At 43.1% G+C, this 23,838-nt stretch overlaps 2 protein-coding genes across 19 annotated transcripts in view; both read left to right on the top strand.

The window, feature by feature from the left end:
• si:ch211-106h4.4 (MAM and LDL-receptor class A domain-containing protein 1) overlaps nucleotides 1-14,185 on the top strand; it is a 57,294-nt gene extending 43,109 nt beyond the window's left edge. For 6 of the 18 annotated variants that reach the window (XM_049010554.1, XM_049010558.1, XM_049010546.1 and 3 more), the window contains 2 exons: nucleotides 13,372-13,438; nucleotides 14,007-14,185. In XM_049010554.1, the coding sequence (XP_048866511.1) occupies nucleotides 13,372-13,438; nucleotides 14,007-14,096 (157 nt within the window). In that variant the 3' untranslated portion in view covers nucleotides 14,097-14,185. Of the gene's footprint in view, nucleotides 1-11,017; nucleotides 11,184-11,289; nucleotides 11,571-11,659; nucleotides 11,842-11,953; nucleotides 12,186-12,300; nucleotides 12,461-12,534; nucleotides 12,699-12,920; nucleotides 13,033-13,171; nucleotides 13,269-13,371; nucleotides 13,439-14,006 lie in introns of those variants that run through there. The other 12 variants (XM_049010552.1, XM_049010551.1, XM_049010553.1 and 9 more) reach the window with 12 other exon arrangements.
• LOC125739963 (uncharacterized) overlaps nucleotides 1-23,838 on the top strand; it is a 305,354-nt gene that overhangs the window by 10,771 nt on the left and 270,745 nt on the right. Inside the window, exons 2-4 of the mRNA XM_049010567.1 lie at nucleotides 19,495-19,596; nucleotides 20,463-20,576; nucleotides 22,489-22,602. Coding sequence (XP_048866524.1) covers nucleotides 19,495-19,596; nucleotides 20,463-20,576; nucleotides 22,489-22,602 — 330 coding nt within the window. The remainder of the gene's footprint in view (nucleotides 1-19,494; nucleotides 19,597-20,462; nucleotides 20,577-22,488; nucleotides 22,603-23,838) is intronic.

The following is a 23,838-nucleotide window of genomic DNA, read 5'->3' as shown; positions in this document are numbered from 1 at the left end:
ACCAGGTGACAGAGATACGAGGTTTCAATGATGCCCAGAAGGAGGAATATTTCAGGAAGAGATTTAGTGATCAGAACCTGGCCAGCAGGATTATCACACATGTGAAATCATCAAGGAGCCTCTTCATCATGTGCCACATACCTGTGTTCTGCTGGATTTCAGCCACTGTTCTTGAGAGTCTTTTTAGTGAGTCTGACAGTGGAGAATTTCCAAGGACTCTGACTGAAATGTATACACACTTCCTGATCTTTCAGACGAGTTTAAAAAACGACAAGTATATGAAAAAACATAAAATCAAGCTTAATAAATGGACTAAATCTGGGAAGAAATTCCTTTTAAAACTTGGCAAACTGGCTTTTCATAACCTTGAGAAAGGCAATCTCATATTTTATGAACAAGATCTGACAGAGAATGGCATTGATGTCACAGAGGCTGCAGTTTACTCTGGAATGTGCACAGAAGTCTTTAAAGAGGAGTATGGGTTGTACCAGGAGAAGGTGTACTGCTTTGTGCATCTGAGCATCCAGGAGTATCTTGCTGCTTTATACATGTTTCTGTCAAACTCATCAGCTGACCTGCTGAAGACTGCAGTGGATGAAGCATTAAGGAGCAAGAATGGACACTTGGACCTCTACCTCCGCTTCCTCCTTGGCCTCTCAACAGACTCCAGTAAGAGTCTGTTAAAAAGGCTACTGGGCCAGACAAGAACCAGTTCACATAACAGTAAGAAAACAGCTCAATATATCAAGGAGAAAATACAAGAGAATTTATCTGCAGAAAGGACCATCAACCTGTTCCACTGTCTGAATGAAATGGGTGACAATTCTCTAATAGAGGAAGTACAAAGATACCTGAGTTCAGGAAGCCTTTCAGCAGCAGTCCTCTCACCTGCACAGTGGTCAGCTCTGGCCTTTGTGTTACTGATGTCAGATAAGGAGCTGAATGTGTTTGATCTGAAGAAATACATCAGATCAGATGAAGGTCTTCAGAGGCTGCTGCCTGTGATCAAGAAATCTAGGACAGCTCTGTAAGTGATCTTACATCCATCTGTTGCTAAAGAAGTACAGATGTTATTCATGATTCTGCTTTTATCAAAACAATTAGAGTGTATTTATAACAACCACCTAGGAATTCTTTCTAATTTTATATACTGTAGGATATATATATATATATATATATATATATATATATATATATATATATATATATATATATATATATATATATATATCTTTTAACATCCTTGGTGTGGTGTGTGGTCCAGTGGGTTCGGACTCTATGCCTGTGGTCAGAAGGTCACTGGTTTAAATACCTGGCCGACAGAGTGATGCTGGTTTTGGACCTTTGAGCAAGGCCCTTACCCCCCAGCTTCAGGGGGCTGGATGCTGACCATCCCTGCACTCTGACCTGTATGTGTGTGTCAGAGAGAGCAAGATCAGAGAGGCGACAGCACTATTTTACCAGGGGGGTGAATAAAGCATCACTATTTCATCCCTATCTGACAGGATTGATAATTGTCTGATTAGTATTTTGGAAATTCAACAGGTTCTCAGGTACAGAAACTCAGAAAATAAGGATTTCAGTCATGGTGTCAGCAATTCAAAGGTCATATAAAGAAATAATAATTAAAAAAACTTAAGCTTTTCTTGACATTCAGATCTCACATAAACTCGCACACACACACACACACACACACACACACATACACACACACACACACACACACACACACACACACACACACACACACATATCCCTGGCAGGAACTGAACCCAAAACCCCTGAACCCCTGGGTCGGCTGTAGTGCTGATCACTGAGCCCCAGCGCTGCTCAGAGCTTTATAAAAAAACGTATGCAGATATTACAGAGTGTCAGGGTAACTCACCTTGTAAGGTCATTAAAATGCAGGTTCCTCTCAGCTGGGGAGTCTCAAGAAAAAACTATTTGTATTGCTGACTAGGACAGGGAAACAACAAAATATCTGATATATTTAAATTTCCCAGGTAATGAATGAATTTTAGAGCATGTTCACTCTCATAGCCTTATTCAAACTGGCTCTGTAAGACAATACAGAACAGGATTTCGGAATGTATGACTTATGAAAATGTACCGCAAATAGAGAAAATACACTGTAAACTCACAGGAGAAGCTGTATTGTACCAACATCTATTCATCTGAGTAAGTATATACTTCATCATTTGTTGTATTTTAAAAGTAAAAATGTTTATTTTGATATTTTATTTGGTATACCTGTGTGTGGTGTATGTGTTTATGTCTTAAGATGTTTCCTTTTCCAGCCTGAACAGCTGTAGACTCACAGAGAAATGCTGTGAAGTGTTGGCTTCAGCTCTCAGATCAAACTCCTCTCAGCTTAGAGAGCTGGACCTGACTGACAATGACCTGCAGGATTCAGGGGTGAAGCTGCTCTCTGCTGGACTGGGGGATTCACACTGTAAACTGGAGATACTGAGGTCAGTATTACTGGGTATTCCACACTGTAAACTGGGGATACTGATGTCAGTATTACTCGATCTTTATTGCATACTGTAATCAGTAATTATTGAAATATTTAGGACAATGCAGAACGGGATTTCGGAATGCATGACTTATGACAATGTACAGCAAATAGCCAAAGTCATGGAAAACTCACAGGAGAAACTGTATTGTAGCAAAATCTGCTCATCTGTGCACATTGATCCAATCCTGATCCACTAGACTTTTCATGGTATCTGTGCTTTGAATTGAAAGTAGTCACATTATTCTTCATGACAAGAAACATGAGGAACATGAGCAGATTGTCTAGTTCCTTTTGAAGTATATGCTGCCTCACTTATTGTATTTAAAAGTAAAAATGTTTATTTTGATATTTTATTTGATATACCTGTGTGTGGTGTATGTATTTATGTCTTAATACGTCCTTTTCCAGCCTGAACAGCTGTAGACTCACAGAGAAATGCTGTGAAGTGTTGGCTTCAGCTCTCAGATCAAACTCCACTCAGCTGAGTGAGCTGGACCTGAGTGACAATGACCTGCAGGATTCAGGAGTGAAGCTGCTCTCTGCTGGACTGGGAGATTCACACTGTAAACTGGAGACACTGAGGTCAGTTTTACTCTTTATTCTACACTGAAATTATTGAAATATTTATTGGAGTTGTCACATTTACTTAAATGTAATACTGGTGAAGTGATCTTATCTATTGGAACTATTTTGTCTGTCCCTCTGCAGGCTGTCAGGCTGTAGAGTCACAGAAGAAGGCTGTTCTTCCCTGGCTTCAGCTCTGAGGTCAAACCCCTCACACCTGAGAGAGCTGGACCTGAGCTACAATCACCCAGGAGACTCAGGAGTGAAGCTGCTCTCTGCTCTACTGGAGGATCCCAAATGTAAACTAGAGAAATTGAAGTGAGTATAGAATGTGTGTCTGCACCTGCAGTGTATGTGGAGAAAATGCAACAATTAAATAAATGGATCCACCTGTACTATGTCATTCTGCTTCTGCTGTAGTGTGGACCACAGTGGAGAGTGCAGGACCAGACCAGGCTTACAGAAATGTAAGTTTGTTAGCATGTTTTTATTTTTTATATCATTAATACTACTTCATGGTAGCATTCACACAATTATTGTTATGTGTGCTTTTTTTCCTTTTTTATTTAAAAAGGCTGGATTAGGTTTAAAGATGACTACTTTCTTAAATAAAAGCAGTAGTCTGGGAACTTCTGTAGAAATACATTATGTATTCACAGGCTGGGGGGTCAGACCAGCACATCCTTCGTACCCGACTATCACTCATCTTGCCTACTACTCCCGCACCGCACTCCCTCTCTTTCTCTCCTCCTCTCCCTCCCTCCCTCCTGCTCCTCACCTGTACACCGTCAGCACGCGCACCCCAGCCCCTCCCTACGTTTAACCTGATGGTATGAAACTTGTCTGCCTCAGCACATGATTGGTCGCGCGGCTCGCACGCCGTTAACACAGACTTCAATCATAGTCAGAGCAGCATGGTGCGCTCGACCGTCGAGGCGTTTTTTTTATATATAAGAATGTCTCTCGGTCCGGATCCGGATCTTTTGATCGGCTCGTTCGCGACCGACACATCGTTAGTCGGTGCTGAACGCTGCTGGAGGGAGGTATGTGTCCGAAGTGGTTTGAAGGAAGTTCTTATTTTGAAGTAAATTCAGATTAACGTTTAGTGGTACTCTTTGGGGTACAGTTTCATATTTAACGTGTTTGATGAATGCTGTTTATAATATTGTTTTCCTGTAATTAAGCCCGTTATTTTCCCACGCGCAGCATTTCGGCGCGTTTTCCCCGCCGGCGTCGCGCGGCCGTCCGACATTTCCTGAGCTATTTCACATACTTTAATTCCTGCTTCGTTAGGGGACGCTGTGCTGTGTTTATATTCTATGTATCGTACAGAATAATATAGCGCAGACTAAAGTGCAGTTCGGTCCCCAGCGAGTCTCACAGTCTCACATGAGTACATTGGGAATAAAATATGTGTATTGGAGCGAGTTCTGTGTTAGTGAGTGTGTGAGGTGTGACAGTGATAATGATGGAGATGCTGGGCTTCGTCATGGGATTAATCGCTCTTCCTCTTGCCTACAGACGCCTGTCAACTGACGCTGGACCCCAACACAGCAAACAGAAGCCTGTCTCTGTCAGAGGGGAACAGGAAGGTGACACGGGGGGCAGAGCAGCCATATCCTGATCATCCAGAGAGATTTGACTGGTGGGACCAAGTTCTGTGCAGAGAGAGTCTGACTGGTCGCTGTTACTGGGAGGCTGAGTGGAGTGGAGATGGAGCCTGGATAGGAGTGACTTATAAAGGAATCGGGAGGAAAGGAGGGAGTGATGACTGTGGGCTTGGATACAATAACAAGTCATGGAGTCTGTACTGTGATACTGACAGTTACTCTGTCTGGCACAATAATAAACAGACTGTCATACCCATAAAGCCCTCAGGCTCCTGCAGAGTAGGAGTGTATCTGGACTGGGGGGCTGGTGCTCTGTCCTTCTACAGAGTCTCCTCTGATGGACTGACCCCCCTGCACAGATTCACCTCCTCATTCACTGAACCCCTCTATCCTGGGTTTTGGGTGAATTCAAACTCCCCCGTGTCGCTGTGCATGCTGGGATAGCTCACTGAGTGCTGGAGGAATCATTTTTACCTTATCAGAGTCACATGTCGCTGCTTCTCGGCAAAAAGGTAAAATCTCTGCTTTTTGACCAGTATAACCCTATTTACTCTGTCTGATGTGTGACGTATGTTAGACAAAAATTAATGGGTTTGGCAAACTGAACAAACACAGGAAGTTTTTCTCTCTGATTAAAATGTAATAAAATGTAATCCTGATGATTTTTTTTTTTTTTTGGGGGGGGGGGGGGGGGGGGGTTCCTCTCCCGTTATATGTAAATTTTATATGTTTCTCTAAATATATTATTATATATTGTATTTGTTACCTGTACACCGACAATAAAGGCTTTCTGTTGTATCCTATTAATGTCCTGGTTCAGCGCAGCTCAAAGCATGATATAAATCATATACATAAATCATATAATACAATTAAATAAATGCACTTTAATGTAAATGAACATAAACAATTAGATTAAATCAGTATATATTATAACCATGTAAAAGTAGACGGGAGACATAACTGCGGATAGCCATAGAGTTAAAAAGCAAAATAACATAAATAATCACATTAGTAACACGTTATATTGAATGATCAAAATACAAGCAGGAATAAATATTTCTTAATTAAAATGGTGAACTTCTAACTCTACCTGACAATCGACAAGCTAATTAGCGAACGGCGTCTCTCTCACTCCTGTTAGTGTTAAAACACGGGAGAAGAATCATTAAAAGCAAACCAAGTGTTTTCTACCTAAATAAACAATTTCACAAGTAATTAAAAATAAAGCGGAACACATTTTTACTTCTCCCAGAAAAATATGGTTTAAGACGGCAGAACCCCGCGTCCGCCCCCTACTGCCGTCCTGAGGTAACTGCGGGCTTCCAGTCGATCGCAGCATGTGAGACCTTGCGTTCCCTACGTCCCTATAACAACACGTGAGATATGGGTAACGGGTACAGTCATTATTTAACGTACAACAAAATATTAATATGATTGAAAATATTCTAAAATAAAAGTTTAAAAAATGACCATATTTAAGAACAGCAAGAATGGACAGTTAATAAGGTGATTTGTTATTCTGACTGCAGCCTTTCTATTTTTTCTTAAGATTAATGAGGACAGCATTCTGATTTCACTACATGCCTGATCATCAATGATGCACTGTATGTGATTCCAAATGACCAAAAAAGCAAATAATCTCTTTTTTAGGAATCCTGATTTACTTTATATTTTAGGTTAAGTTTCTCCTTTTTAATCCACACAATTTAGGAATAAGATTATCAGGCACAATGTGTCCCACAATACACTCACAGTGGCATTGCAGCAATACAGATATACCCATGAACACAGTGGAAAGGTGGATTCTTACTCTGACGTCCCTCTCCTTCCTCTGGTGACGAGCTCCACATTCTGTGCTGCTGCCTCTGCTGGTGGCTTGTTTGATACAAACAGTGACACACATGCAAAGAGAAAGTTTTATCCATCAGATATCACAAGGGCAGATGTTTCTTATTTCAGAACCACACAGCTGTGGAGTTCTGTCCTGTTACTGTGACAAACACACATTTCTTCTCCTTCACAGACACATATACACACATTTCTGTTCCTTCAGTAATATACAGATATTACTAGTCCTCCGTGCACGTGCACACACACACACACACACACACACACACACACACACACACACACACACACACACATACACATACACACACACACACACACACACATACACACACACACCCACACACACACAACTTCCATCCACATGCAGAGATCCCCAGTACGGCACTGACTCCCATTGAGATGTCATCAGGCTACACGATGGTAACTTCATCCATACGAAGAGAAATTTCACATTCAGCGCTGAAGGGCTTCCCACACACCAGCAGCACAGGTGTAGGAGCCTTTGAGAAGCTCACAGCAAATACAGTATCTGGCATGAATATACTGTATGACATTTACAATGTGGTGTCCAATCACTCTCCATTATATTTACTGTCTGCAATGGCAGAGTAATGTTGATTCTATTGCATCTAAAGAATGACATTATTTTGATGTTATTTTGCAGTTAATGGTTCAGTCAGTAACTTTTACAGAAGTAACTTTGTCATATTTGCTGAAACTGTTACTGTGTTCTGACAGAAGGACAGCACTGTGAACCCCTCCCCTAACGGGAGGTGCGGCTACGAGCACGGCCTGTGTGCCTGGGAGCCCAGCAGCATGGGGGCCCCCGGGGCCGAGTAGGTGAGGTAGGGTGGCCTAATAAATAAAAAATATATAAAAAATAGAAGAATCACTGGATAAAGTTCACAGTGCTAAATGACTTACAGTAAGAGTTGGATATGAATATGATATGAATATGAATATGGGGTCAGATTAACTTGAGCTTTTCACATTGTTCAAGAGTCTGATTGCCTGAGGGAAAAAGCTTTTCGTCAGTATTGTGGTGCGTAACTTTATGCTCCTGTAGCGTCTTCCCGAGGGGAGGGGTGTGAACACGATGTGTTGGGGGTGTGTGTTGTCTTTGATGGTGTTGTGGACCCTCTTGATAACCCTGCTGTCATAGATGTCCTGCAGAGAGGGGAAGGTTGTTCCAGAAATGTACTGTGCAGTTTGGTTGACATACCAAATTTCCTCAGCTTCCTCAGGAAGTACAGTCTTTTGTGCGCCTGGCTGATGAGTTGTGTATTAGAACGGTTTCCACTCTCTCCACTTCGGCCTTACAGATACAAATAGGAGTGTGCTGCAACTTCTTTATCCTTGGGTTAATGATCATCTCCTTCCATAACTGCGAGGCATCCTACCAGCCACCAGGTGGCAGCCTCGTCACATACCTGATGCTGTGAGAAATGGGAACATGAAGGATAAAAGAGATCCAGGGAAAAAACATTTTTTAATATGAATTCAGATTTTGATTTGACAAGAAGCAGAAGTTAGAAATACCCACATATGTGCTGTTATCTTAGGGCCCTCACTGCCCTCAGGTCTTAATAGAGCCGCATGTGTAATGTGAGGGGAATGAGCAAAGGCATAATGTCCTCTACAGAGGATAAAAATTAATTACCGGAAAGCAATGCCAGGCTACCGCACACACACACACACACACACACACACACACACACACACACACACACACACACACAGTCATGTAATCATATCTTTCTGGGGACCGCTCATTCATTTTTATGGGAAAAATGCTAATGCTAACTATGACAACCTCAACCCCTACCCAGCCCTAACCATAACCATAAATAACCAAAGAAAATACAAGAGTTTTTGCATTTTTAGTTTTTTCATTACAGTCACAGATTTTTGCAGTCAGGAAATTTGGTCCCCACAAAGTAAGGTATACCTGGACCAAATAAACACACACTCAGGGTGATTCAGAAGCACCACTTCACCTACCTGCATGTGTTTTGGACTGTGAGAGGAATGCAGTGCAAACCCAGCGAGTCCATGCAGACTGGACTCCCAACCAGCTGGTGTTACCCACTGAGCGGATGCAATAATAAGGAAATTAATTAAATGACTTTATTTTCTATAATATTTCAATGGGCAGGTACAGCTCCTATTTCTGTTGAAATGCCTCCCTCCCCAACACAGACCCCTCCTCTCACAATTGCTCCTTTGAGGACCACTCCTGCGGCTGGGTCCAGGCAGCCAGTGATGACCTGGACTGGCAGAGCTGGACCAGACCACCTGTCACCGCTAACACTGGACCCGCGGGGGACCACACCACTGGCTTGGGTCAGCTGAAGGCCATCGTTTGGTTACCTCTTAAGTATCTGGATGTAAAGAAAATCCCATGTCTTACAATTTTATGTACTGTAGGCCAGGTGGTTAACCAACACGCCACCTTCTGGTCAAACAATGCAGTACATTTTGAACAGTAATTCAAAGGAGCAGGTAAGGGATAGGAATTACCCCACAAACAGTTCTCATGGGCTTGGGGAACTGTGGGATTCAGACCTGCTCCCCGTCATCATTACCACAAACAAATTTCCACATTAAGCTGTTGACACTCAAGAAGTAGAACATTTTACTAACAATGTAAAGGTTGTGGGTTCAAATCCTCAGAAAGTCAGGTAAACTGTAACCCTTCCTTGTAATGTAAATGGCTTTGGATAAAAGCATCTAGTATTGTAATTGTTCCTTGGGAAGGAAAGCTACAGGCCACCATTACTAAGCAGAAGGGCTTAACGTTTAGTGACAAAAAGTTCATTTTAAATTACATGTTATGCCACAGTACTGTACATCATTCAGTAACTGCAGGTCTGATGATTTACCTGTATTCATGATTTATTACAGGTATCACCTGTTTTACTCCACTTAGCCCTGTTTTCGCTAATCGAAAGAAATCCGAAGAGGATTTTCACTTTTACGAAAAAGAAAGAAAAGAAAAAATACCCTTTATCATTTGTTTATCAGCGAGCCTAATATAGGTATAGGTATAGGAAAAGATATAGGTATAGGTACATGTATACGAATAGGTACTCTATAGGTAAAGGTATAGGTACAGTTATAGGTACTGTATAGGTACAGGTATAGGTATAGGTACTGTATAGGTACAGGTATACGTATATGTAAAGGTATACGTATAGGTACTCTATAGGTATAGGTATAGGTACTGTATAGGTACAGGTATACGTACATGTATATGTATAGGTACTCTATAGGTAAAGGTATAGGTACAGGTATAGGTACTGTATAGGTACAGGTATAAGTATAGGTACTGTATAGGTACAGGTATACGTATACGTACAGGTATACATATAGGTACTCTATAGGTACAGGTATAGGTATAGGTACTGTATAGGTACAGGTATAGGTATAGGTACTGTATAGGTACAGGTATAGGTATAGGTACTGTATAGGTACAGGTATACGTACAGGTATACATATAGGTACTCTATAGGTACAGGTATAGGTACAGGTACAGGTACAAGTATGCGCAGCATAGTGACGTTTTGGTCAATAACAGACCGCATGTATGAGGGTAGTCCTGTAAAATTATAATCGATCTGTCACATATTGTCCTTAAGCATTTAATAGGGCTGAAAAATTCCTTTTGCCTAGTGACATTGTAGCCATTTTAAAGTCACAGTGCAACACATCACTCATATTTGGTATGATTTCGTAGATAATTTTTTTGGTTTGGGAATGCTCTAAACTTTTTCCCATATAAAGTAATGGTAATTGGTCGCTTTACGCCATTTCGGATTACAAAAGGTGTCATAGGAATGTTGTACTTTTGGATAGTGGGGGAAGCCTTTACTACATGCTGATACGTGATTATTAAGTGGATTATTGCTGACTTCTCATTTGCCCTTATTTGATGTGGTCTATAGGGAATTACCTACATGTCGAGAGCTCCTCTCCAAGCAGAGTAGGGGATGTGGCCCAGCTGAAGTCCCCTCTGCTGCCACCTGCTGGCCCCCAAGGCTACTGCATCACTTTCTGGTACCACATGTTTGGTGCCACAGTTGGAAGCCTAAGGTTATACCTGCAAGAATCTCAGCCCCAACAGAGGACACTGGTAAGGCCAGTCCGCGGTCAAGCCAGGGACGTAGGGGGCAGCTACAGTTAACAAACCGGACACAACAGTCTTTTGGGGTTTTCTACATATAAGCAATTATGGTCCCTGTGTCAGGGTCACTAATAGAAAGTAAGCAACTGAAAGGTATATGTCTCAGGGCTTAAAGGAGCCATCAGCTAACATGTGGGAAAGGTGTGTCACCCAAGGAGGGGGCAGTGATAATTAGCAATTATAGTTTTTGAGAAATTGGCAACCCTGACCAGGATGAGCAGTTACAGAAGGCTTTGAGTTGCTTCTGCTTCACTAGACCTCCACTCCCACCCCCCATCCCCTCCCCCACAGATGTGGAAGAGGCAGGGCATGCAAAGCGACATGTGGCAGATGACCCAGAGTCATGTGACCCCGCAGGAGGTTCATCAGGTGGTGCTGGAGGCGTCTGTGGGTGGTTGGGCGGGAGACGTTGCTCTGGATCACATCACTCTTACCCCTGGAGCTTGCCGTCACTCCGGTACACCCTTTGCTGGTGACATTGGCTGTTGATACCCATGCTTGGTTATCAGCATCGATCTATTAACCTAGAAGGAATAACACTGTTAAATGTTACTGGTGTCCAGTGCTGATCCGCGGCTTTGGGACCACAATCATCTCATCCTAATTCCTCTGGTCTACATGCATCCAACGGACCCAGGACCCCCAGACCTGTGTGACTTTGAGGACAGTGACTGTGACTGGACCTCGGAGAGCTGGGTGCGGCGTTCTGGTGGTGGTCCCAGTAGGGAGCCAGGATCCGATCACACCACCGACACGCCCCATGGACATTACTTTTACCTGGGCTCCTCAAGCTCCCAGCCCCCTGGTCACATTGCCTCACTGGTCTCCCCAGAATTCGCTGCGGGTAAATCGAAGTGAAATTTACCCCCATCCTGCTGAAGTCTCACTGTTCCATTCCATGTGCTTGATGGTCACACCATCTCCCTATCACAGGAACAGGTGACTGTCTACAGGTCTGGTACCACATGGATGGGGACAGCATAAGTACCCTAAACGTGTATCAGCAGAGCGAGGATGGCGGACGCAAACTTGTTTTTTCAAAGACTGGCAGCCAGGGGGAGCTGTGGAGGCTTGGCAATGTCAGGCTGGATCCTATGGAGGGGTCTGCATTCCGGGTAAGGTTGGCTAAGTGGGGTCATGACTGATAGATATGCGATCTTCATGTCACCACATTGCAAACTCTGCAGATAAGGTTGTTGGGCAATTACTGTCATTATCATGTTCCAGATTGTGGTAGAGGGTGTCCGGGGGACAGGAGTATCTGGGGGCGTCGCCATTGACGACGTGCTGCTGTCTAATGGAGCCTGCCCACCCCCTGGAGTCTGCGACTTCCAGGGCAGTCTGTGCGGGTGGACCAACGTTGAGGCAGGCGACCAAGCCGATTGGCTACGCGGGCGAGGGAGCTCCCCTCTTCCCAGCACGGGGCCCCACGTGGACCACACCATGGGCTCCAGCCAAGGTCGTATCTCCATGGAGAATGTGCTGCAAAACAAGGGCAGAACGATATTAGCCAAATTTATAAACGATACGTGTGCGGCTCAGAGTGTTTGAGTTCACAGTTGGTCTCTCGCCAGGCTACTACGTGTATGTGGACAGCGCAGTGGGACAGAAGGGTGACAAGGCCATGTTGTACAGCGAGGTCTTCCAACCAACCCAGGGAGACGGCTGCTTGAGCTTCTGGTACCACAGGCATGGTCAGAACATCGGCAACCTCAGCCTCTACAGCGGCACCAGGTAGCTCAGCCAGCAAATCTGTGATGAACATAACTAAGTCTCCCAAAAGAGCCTCTCTCATGAACACCTCATAGGTGAGGACTGCTGGCTGGCTTTGGGTCCTCACAGCACTCTCGACAAACCCAGGAACCCCTTTGGCGATGACGAGAAGGACCTGCTGCTGTGGACAGAGGCCACCAGCCAAGGGGACACCTGGATAGAGGCCACTATGGCGGTCAACAACATGGAGCCATTTTGGGTAAATGGACATACACGTATCTGCCGGGATGTTCTTAAGCTAGCTTACTCCCACCTGTCTATAATGTAAAGTCATACCCATGTCACTTTTGGAACAAACCTATATGGTATCTAGCCAGCAGGTGGCGTAGTAGTTAAGGTGGTTAAGTGTTTATCTTTGAGTTACCTTCAGTAACATTCTAAAGGTAACCATAATACTCTGCCTCCCCCCCCCCCCCCCCAGTTTGTTTTTGTATACGAGAGAGGGGAGGGCGGGCCAGGACACCTGGCTCTGGATGACATCCAGCTCATCAAAGGAAGATGCTCGAGCATCAATTCCTCCCTGTCTTCTCCAGGTACTAGCTGATCATTTTAGGTCTGTTAAATATAGGCTGGTAGTTCCTTAGAACTTCATTATTAATAATAATGATGCTGTTTTTAATGTAAGAGGACTTCAGCAGGTGAGCCCTTTGTTTCTCCATTTTGGTCACTCAGCTGCAGTTTACGTCGGCGTGGGTTTGGGTCTCGTGCTTTCTGTTGCACTAGGGGTCATCGCTAGCGTGGTCTTACTGCAGAGGAGTTTGTCCACCATGTAAGTCGACTCGTCGAGGCGTTTAAGAGGGTGACACTGGGAATGACAGTGACGAAGGCCTGCTTCTGTAACCATGACGTCGTCTTCTGTTTTGTGAGTGTAGGATACCCAGTGCGGGAGACCGTGACGTGGACAACATCATCTTCCACATGCATGACTGCAAACTAGATGTGAGTCAGCAGTGATGAACAGACAGGAAATATATACCTAAAAATCTATTATATATAATTCTGCTATGAGTCTCTGCTCTGTGCTGCTGTCTATCCGGAAGCTTGTGGGATCGAATCTCGGGACCAGCAAAATAATCATATCATTCTTCAGCCCTTGAGCATTGGACATAACCCCAACTGCTCTGCATGCTGGCTTACCTTACGCTCTGAAGCAAGATTTATAGTTTCAGATGCTGAGATGGCACGTTTTGGTTGTTCAGGCTCGAAAATGGCATACTTTGGGTAGTCCTGTTGCCTAATGTCTTCCAGGGATGTGGGTTTGATTCCTAGGCTCAGGATTGTTGCTGTTTCATTACTTATTCTCCGCAAGGCTGTTATGTATTTCCCTCCAAAAATATGGTGAACCAGAGTTATGCAAAGTTTGTGAGTTTCAGCCCTACAATGGACTGGTGCCTCTGCCTCTTTTCCGGGGACTTCAGTCTCTCCAAGACCCAGAACTGGAGAAGTGCTTATGGAAAAATGTTTGAAATGTACCTGTAATGTTTGGTCTTTGGGCTCCGTTTTCCAGGAACTGGAGACCACAGGTTCCTCTGAGAAGCTGACAAATACGTCCCCCGCTGTTGACATGGACACCGAACCATCGTCATCGGAAGCCTAGCAGGAAAAAACGATCAACACTGATGACTTTTTTAAAGCTAGATAAAAGTCTGCTGATATGAATGGGACCCTCCAAGCATGACCTCCGATATCTAGCGGAAAGATTTCCAGGTCAAAGCATTTTTTCTTGCAAGATCCCTTTATCCAAATCTTTTTCAAAATTTACCGGGTATTTCAGCGTTTCATCCCAGTTTGTTTTTGATGAGTTTCAGCCAGTGAAGGTTTACAATTGTTTCACGTAATGAAATATTCCTGAAAGCCTCTGTACCAGCAAGTGCAATGCCAGATATGGGGGGGTGGGTGATAAAACCATACATTGTACGTGTTTTGTCCATATTCACTTCAGCATTTGATGGGTTTGTCATTTCTCACTGCAATTTCTGAAAGTATGGAGACTGGTCACAGTCAGGCACTGGTACGGAGATCAGTGATGGATGAACGTGTTGGATGTAATGAGAAGTTCCACAATGTGGTCGACATGTCAAGGCCCTCCATACATGTAATATGAACTATGAGCAATAAAATAAAGGGAATTACTTTCTATTGTGCTAATCTGCGGTTCTTCATTGTTAGTGCACAGCATGCAAATAGATATCATAGTAGCTCCTCTCCATCCATCACTGCAACCACTTAATCTCAACTGGGGTTGCAGGGGGGACCAGAGCCTATCCCAGGAACAAGAGGCACAGGCAGGAACCAACCCAGCGCAGGGCACACAGACATGGCCCATTTGTAACCCATCCCCACGAAATGATTCTTATGGGTGAGATGTACAAATTTTGTAAATCTCACCCATAAGACTCATTTTGTGGTGATGGGTCACATTTTTTAAAACTGAAATCTTGTAAATTTCACCCATAAGACTCATTTCCTGGTGATGGGTCACATTTAGACTCGCCAATCAACCTATGCTGCACTCTTTCAGACCATACGAGAAAACCAGAGGCCCTGGCAGAAACCCACACGAACACAGGGACAGCATGCGAACTCCACTCAGGAAGGACCAGGAGCAAACCCAGGCCCTTCTTACTGTGAGGCAGCAGCACTAACCACTGTGCCACTGTGCCACCCTGCAACTGATCTCAAAATGCATAATTAAAAAAATAATAAAATAATTAACTGGCAGAATGTTTCAGAACATATTTTGAGTAAAAAGTTAATTTGTTACTTTTATGATCTTCAGGAAAAAAGTCATAAAAAACACTGAACTGGACATTCCTCAGTTTTCACTGGCCTATTAGCTGGAGAGTAAGTCTATGTATTACATTACTCTGAAATTGTATTTTACCTTTGCCGCGTTCATTAGCTTAAGTGTATTCCAGCTGGAGTCTCTCTTAAGGCATAGAGTACATTACCTCAGGAACAATCTCTTTCAGGTTTACTATTTCATAATAGTTACTCTTGACATTTAAAAAAACCTTCACCAAGCAATAACAAAATTAACGATCCTGCTTGTGTTGGCTGAGAGGATGGAGGTTCAGAGGCTAGTCAAACTCTCCAGTTCTCATCAAATAATTTAATTTATGTAGAGATGTGACAAGTTTAGTATTTCACTTGAGTGACCACATTTTCAAAGCACCAAAACGGGACACTTGTGTAGCTCATGTGTGTACATGTGTGATCTCATGCACACGCATAGCGCCCTTCCTCAGTCAGCTAATGACCACTTTGTCTCATCCTCCTCCTCATCATCACCATCATCATCAGAAAGGGATCAGGGGAATAATCACTTACAAAAATAAACACATATTCTACATCAAATCACTGTACATTTTTTAAATAGAACTTCCTTTAAACATCTCAGTGCAATTAGTAGTGCATTAACATTCACTGTTGCTGTTTTAAGAAACTTAAGAAAGAAATGTATGTGTATTGTATAAATACTGACTATGGACAAACTCAGGCTATTCAACAGTGTACAAATATTCACTGTTGCTTTCTGGACAAATCCAGTGCATTTTCTTTGTTTCCTAAGATCAATATTAAATGTTAATTTACTGTTATATGCATGGAGTTATATCATACTGTAAGGTTCACATGTTCATATGAAATTCACTGAAGAATGTATGCTCCTCAAAAGCATTTTCTTTTGTAGGATCTCCTTATACAAGTCCGTAAAAGTGTGGTCCAGGTTCTGACTTGTGGCGAGCAAGAGTCTGTAGCTTCATATGGTTTTGCTTGTCCATCCAAGTACTGTTCATTATGGAGAAGATCTTCCCCACAGATGCACTGGTGCCTGGAAAGCTCACTGTAAACTGAATGAGAAAAGACATCTTTCTGTGGATGATGTGCTTCTGACTGATAGTGGTGAATATATCCACCCAGTGGTCAGCTGGGGTTCATGCACTCTGGTAACTTCTCCTCTACATCCTTCCTGATGCAAGTTGTCCTACCAAAGAGCTCTGAGTCACTGATCTGGCACCAGACCTCTGAGGTCAGATACTTCATTGAAATTCAGAAAAATATTTATTACATATAACTTTATTACCATCAATTCAGCTCTTACCACTTCAAGTCTATAATGGAAAACATTTCATTCAGCTGAAGCACATTTTGCAGGATTCTTTATTCTGTCACCCAAAATAAATATCTTTATGTCTTTCTGTTACAGCTAAGAAAAAGAACTATGTATTAATTGGTTTACTTTCCATTGTTGATAAGGCAAATACTGCATTAGACCATAGATTCTCCTTATGTATTCATAATTAAACCAAAAGGCACTATGGTAAAAACAGTGTTCATTACCTCCTGCCATTGGGCCACACTCTCAGGCAGTGTGCAAGCGGGTGACGCGTTTTGTATGTACAAATATAATGAAAAAAGTGCGTTATGAGAGAATTAATTGGCGGGGGGAGTTTGTCCCATTACTCTTATTGTTACTTTTTATTAAATGACATGGATAATATCCCCAAAAATAATACGCCGGGACACTGAGTCCGAGTCCATTTCTGCTTAGACCGCTCCCACGATTGGTATGAAGGTATGTAACTATTTCCTGCTGTGTGTAAATAAAAGTGAAAGTATTTTAAAGCTGAAGTCTCCATTTTGTCAAGAAACACAGATACGATGCTGGAATAATACAAAGACACTTTGTATTGCAAGGTAAGATTATATTTAACAGATACAATTATTAATAAAATAATATACACTTATATACAGTGGCGGCGCCGGTGATTGAAGGTTGCAGGTACAATGGAGAAGCTAGATTATTACCTGGTACAGGTGTGATCGGCAGCTGATGTCTGATAGACAAAATTCTCGGCAGGTAGGGCGGTCAAACCCATGTTTTGACTTCTGACTATAAAATGCATACCTATCAGCTATGTAGGATAATTATATAGGTAAATTTTAACTTGTAGCTCAAGCGGCCCCCGGTGTATTTTGGACGAAAATGTACAATTCAAGTCGGCCTATAAAAACCACAAAACCAAAAAAAATTTATTTTGTTTTTTTTTTCCCCAAGCAAGACAGTTAAAACAACAGAGATTTGTTCAGCAGCTTTGTCTAATTTAAAAATAAAATTTATTGTAAGGCAGGTTTTGATAATTTGTGGGCTTATGTGTGAGAGTAAAAGATCAAGACATAAAATCCAGCAGAAATTCCAGGTCTCACACGTTTATTTTTATACCTGTATATAAATTAATAGAAACGGCATGAAAAATACACTCAGACTGGATCTGAAATGAAATAATGCCTTTGATGTTAAAGTATCAAATGTGAACTTTACTTCTATAATGCAATCAACAAAATTCAATGTGCTGGTGATTTTTCATTTCTTCATTTCATTTAATTTCATTTTTCATTTCTTACTCACTGGGGGCTTTGGGTGAGGATACTGTAAAGCGCTTTGAGACAATGTAATGTTGTGATAATGCGCTATATAAAAATAAATTTGTTGTTGTTGTTGTTGTTCATTTGGTGACTGGAAAGGATCAGTCAGGACCTCAAAAGGGAGGCACTTTCAATTCGGTCATTCAGGCTAAATGGCAGGACACCCCCCCATCCCGCATGTCCCCGTTGGCTACCTACTTGTAGTTGAATCTCTTGGTTGTATGACACTCTTGTAGCTCTTCCTTGCTGTCAGTTTTGATGTCATGGTGAATGTTCATTACAGGAAGCCCAGGGCATCGGCTGTCTGAGAAACTTGCCGAACTTGTCGGTGCAGATTATTGGAATTATTTTACATCACTTATTATTGTGTGGAACATGAAAGGTCGACCTACAGGCCAGATTTACTACTGAATTATAAACATGTCATGGGTTGGTGACTCTCCTAATTGGTGTTTGGACTGACAAAGTCCTTCATCCTCCACTATGGAAAATTGCTGATCATCCAATGCAATCATCTCCATTATTTTAGTAGCTGTTTCTTTAGCTCTGGTGCTGCTAACTTTGAATACTGATAAAGCTTTAATATCAGCCAGCAGTAATGGTACTTTAACCAATACATTGGCAGATTAAATCACAGACCCCAGGGCACAAACCTTCCAAGCCCCCCCCCCCCCCCCCCACCCGCCATATACGTTATGCCACTTCTTCCCCCTGGACTGTCCAGAGTACCAGAGGATTTTATCTGAAAATGATTGCTGACTGCCTTCACAAACAGGGAACAGAGCTTCGGAGTCTCATGTAAATTAACTGGGCCCTGAGACCCTAAAGCCCACAGTTTCCATTAACCAGTGTGCTAAGATGCAAACAACAAGCACTGCAAAGTTACTGGAAGATTTCGTCCAAAAACGGGAGCTGATGGTCGCCATGGGGATCAGCGCTCGAGGCCCCCCTAGGTAACTGAAGGGCCCCAAAACCACAGCTGGCCAAAACTGTGCAGGATCTAAAGGTACATTTCCACTTGCATACAGGAACCACGCCATACCCGACCCGTTCCACATAGAGATAATAATTACTGTGCGGTTCCAGCTCCCTTTAATTGTCCACTGCACGAGGGTCGGCTCGGTAAAGGTGTTGCCAGGTTTGTAGAGCAAAGTGACACTTATTTACATCGACTGAACCGTGGGTGAACATGGTCCTCCAGAATGGTTTAGTTGTCCTTGGCAGTGACATTCACATCTAGAACAAGTCGTGGGCTTCAGGAATGCCATGATGTTGCCGTCCAGACCATCACTGGTCCACCCTCATGCTGCACTCTGGGTACACAACAGTGCTTTTCTCTTGGGGCTCTTTGGGGCTTTTCCACACCGGAACTGTAGGAAAGACAGTTGAAAATAGTAATGTGGCAATGCAGGTTACATTAGCCTAAGCTATGTGATCATATGTCCAAGACAGGATTTACATTAAGTGTATTTGCAGTGTATATTTAACAAGCCTCATGAATCGGCACAAACCTCGGATTTGGGCTCACGGTCTGGTGCAATTTCAGTGCAGCAATTTCATTTTCACAGGAGCCCCAGCATCAGTCATCTGGTCTGGATCGGCACAGAAATGGAGGGAGCTGCTACTGAAATGACCCCCCCTGTGGAGTGTAAAACAAAGACAACTGGGAGGTGAGACAGAACCTGTGTCTGATTGAACTGCTTTTCAAACCAACAAGAAAAATCTCCCCAGCATTTTTGAAAGAGAGAGCAATCAGTTGTACCTTAATAAATTAAAACATTATTGTCGTTCCGACAGCATCTAGGTTTGTATTTCCCAGCTGAAATGACAATTTTTTCCAAAAATCCATACTCTCAAAAATATGACTTTGAGTATTTTTTTAAATCTAATTAATTATAAATAGCAGTGATTGTAGGAATAATACCCATATTAGACAGGAACACTGTCAGGGTCGTGTTGTGAAGAACATTGTGATTTATGGTAAAACGACTATTACAGCCACTAGCATGCATGTCTCTTTGGGTCTATAGTCAGGCCATAATACCAAAGCAGAAAGGGGTCCTAGCCAGGGCTGGCTCAGTGTGGAACATGTTAATACGTGTAGATTAATAAAAAGACCTCGACATCTTCATTCTCCTCCTTTTTCTTCCCCAATCAGCCAGTTCTTTTATACTAGAGGGAGCAAACAGATCATCCATACTATCAGAAATGGTCACAAATAATGAAGTGGAGCATAAACTAACCAATAAACATATAAACAAATAAATCAATAAACAGGAATAAAAAGCAACGACAGCCAAATCTAGCAACTGAGATTGTAACAGTGATATTAAACCTTCAATACTGGAATCTTAACTGTGAGACAGTTTATTTCACATTAAGACTGTAAACAAGCCTGTTTGCGTAAGAGCTTCATGGGATATGAAAGTACATAAAGACAGAGCAGAAGGTTAAATAGCTAAAGATTTAACCTGACCCTGTCCACATTGTATGGACTATGTTTAAAAAATGAGGATTTTCCTCTCACTGTCCACAGTGTCCAGATGGAGAGAGCAGGCTCACCTGTACCCAGCTGTGTTTCCATGAAGAGTGACGAATCAATGGAACGACCAATCAGCTTCAGAGAGGGACCATTTCCATCAGATCAAAGGTAAATGTGCATTTAAATAAAGCAAGACACCCCCCTGTAGACACCCTTCTGTCACACATCACTCCTGTCACTCTTCCCCACCCACTCCACCCAGTCTGTACCCTCTTCTTCAATTTCTTGCTGCACAGGAATAAGATCCTGGAATAATATAGATATTTTATATTGCAAGGTAAGATTTCACGATGACACTTTACTTGAGGGTAAACTCACCTCAGTTCCTACTGTAGCACAAATCATGAACAAATCATCTAGAAATATAGTCGCTGTAGCTCTCTTCATGACAACACAGGCACAGGTCGGTACTTTAAAAAACGGGTGTTTATTGCTTGGACGTGGCTCATTCGGCTGACGAATCCACCGTTTCGCCATTAGGTCAGCACACGGTACACCAGCACACTTCACCCCATGAGAACTACATTTTTTAAATAAAACATAATATAAATACATCGGGGGCGGCATGGTGGTGCAGTGGTGAGCACTGTTGCCTCACACCTCTGGGACCCGGGTTCAAGTCTCTGCCTGTGTTACATGTGTGCGGAGTTTGCATGTTCTCCCCATGTCATCGTGGGGTTTCCTCCGGGTACTCCGGTTTCCCCCCACAGTCCAAAAATATGCTGAGGCTAATTGGACTTGCTAAATTGGCCATAGGAGTGCACGTGTGAGTGAATGGCGTTTGGGAGTGTGCCCTGCGATGGGCTGGCCCCCCATCCTGGGTTGTTCCCTGCCTCGTGCCCATTGCTTCCGGGATAGGCTCCGGACCCCTCCGCGACCCAGTAGGATAAGCGGTTTGGAAAATGGATGGATGAATGGAGATGATTGGCGGAAGCTTAGTTATAGGAAGAGTAAGATTAATATTAAATGAAAGAAAAAAATTATCAGTTATAGACAATACATCAGCTGTGCAATTGAAAGGGAGTGTTTCGACTTATTGTTGGCTGAACTTTAAAGACTCCCATAACTCTTGGAACTCCCTGTGAAGGATTTCCAACAAGGACATACATTCCTTAAAGCTACATAATTTCTTGTTTATAGAGTCCAGAACGTTTGCAAATTCTTGGCCAGGTGAATAAGCAACTTGGGGTGAATCCTCAGGCCGGCTCCTCTTGGTAGACAGAGTAGTTTTGCTAGTCGTCGGCGTTGTGGTGAGGTCCGGAGCCTTGGGTTTCCCCATGATGATCCTCTGGAAACACTCATCGAAGAAGCTGAGCAAGCTGACCAGATCCTCTTTAGGCTTCTCCAGAGTGGGATTGTTGATGTAATATAAATAAGTTTATATTCTTACCCTTTAGGCTGTCCTAAGCAGGCGTGGATAATTAATTACTACAGTGTACATGTTTTCATATTCAGAAGCACGTCGCCATGCCAGATGCTACCTCGTAAGAACTCGTGTCACTTCCTACAGCATAGTGCACCTGACAATTGAGTCAGGCCATAATATAAAAACAGAAAGGGCTCCTAGCCAGGGCTGGCTCAGTGTGGAACATGTTAATACGTGTAGATTAATAAAAAGACCTCGACATCTTCATTCTCCTCCTTTTTCTTTCCCAATCAGCCAGTTCTTTTATACTAGAGGGAACAAACAGATCATCCATCCTATCAGAAATGGTCACAAATAATGAGGTGGAGCATAAACTAACCAATAAACATATAAACAAATAAATCAATAAACAGGAATGAAAAGCAACGACAGCCAAGTCTAGCAACTGAGATTGTAACAATGACACTAAACCTTTCATATTGGAATCTTATTTTTAGGTGAGACTATTTCATATTAAGCAAGCCTGTTTGCATCATGAGTTATATGACATATAAAAGTACATGAAGGCAGAGCAGAAGGCTAAATAACTGAAGATTTAATGTGAATTATATGACTATGTTTAAATAATGAGGATTTTCCTCTGACTGTCCACAGTGTCCTGATGGAGAGAGCAGGCTCACCTGTACCCAGCTGTGTTTCCATGAAGAGTGACGAATCAATGGAACGACCAATCAGCTTCAGAGAGGGACCATTTCCATCAGATAAAAGGTAAATGTGCATTTAAATAAAGCGAGACACCCCCCTGTAGACACCCTTCTGTCACACATCACTCCTGCAACTCTTCCCCACCTACTCCACCCTGTCTGTACCCTCTTCTTCAATTTCTTGCTGCACAGAAATAAGATTCTGGAATAATGTAAAGATATTTTATATTGCAAGGTAAGATTTTACGATGACACTTTACTTGAGGGTAAACTCACCTCAGTTCCTATTGTAGCACAAATCATGAACAAATCATGTAGAAATATAGTCGCTGCAGCTCTCTTCATGACAACACAGGCACAGGTCGGTACTTTAAAATGGGTGTTTCTTGCTTGGACGTGGCTCATTCGGCTGACGAATCCACCGTTTCGCCATCAGGTCAGCACACGGTACGCCAGCACACTTCACCCCATGAGAACTACATTTTTTAATAAAACATAATATAAATACATCGGGGGCGGCATGGTGGTGCAGTGGTTAGCACTGTTGCCTCACACCTCTGGGACCCGGGTTCGAGTCTCCGCCTGGGTCACATGTGTGTGGAGTTTGCATGTTCTCCCCATGTCGTCGTGGGGTTTTCTCCGGGTACTCTGGTTTCCCCCCACAGTCCAAAAACATGCTGAGGCTAACTGGAGTTGCTAAATTGCCCGTAGGTGTGCATGTGTGAGTGACTGGTGTGTGAGTGTGCCCTGCGATGGGCTGGCCCCCCCATCCTGGGTTGTTCCCTGCCTCGTGCCCATTGCTTCCGGGATAGGCTCCGGACCCCCCGCAACCCAGTAGGATAAGCGGTTTGGAAAATGGATGGATGGATGGATGGATGGAGGTCCAGAAATTTGACAGACAGTTGTTGCCAAGTCTCAGTCAAACATGGAAGATCTAACTTATGGTTGATGAGGAGATCCTGGATGTTATGCCCCTTGCTCGTAAGTGAGCGGATGTTTAATAATCCGAAGTTGACAGGGATGTTGTCATGGTTGTCGGAGTTGTTAGCCGACCTGGCTAGGCTGGCTAATAGCTCGTGATTAACAAGCCAGCCGGTGTTGCGTTGAGTGCGTTGAGAGGTGGACCAATAGGATTTAATCGTCAGAGTGAAAATGCAGACAAGATCCCTGATGAATGTACCTCCTACGAGGCAGTAAGGTAATGTCTGGATGGAGGAGAAACTCTGCCGGCGGAGGCTGCAACAAGTGAGATCAGAGCCGGAGAAGCTCCTCTGCCGAATACTGAAAAAGTCCAGCACCA

The sequence above is a fragment of the Brienomyrus brachyistius genome, chromosome 4, assembly GCF_023856365.1.
Source record: "Brienomyrus brachyistius isolate T26 chromosome 4, BBRACH_0.4, whole genome shotgun sequence".
Taxonomy (NCBI): Eukaryota; Metazoa; Chordata; class Actinopteri; order Osteoglossiformes; family Mormyridae; genus Brienomyrus; species Brienomyrus brachyistius.
The sequence above is the reverse complement of the archived record's forward strand: the minus strand, read 5'-3'. Positions and strand labels throughout refer to the sequence as shown.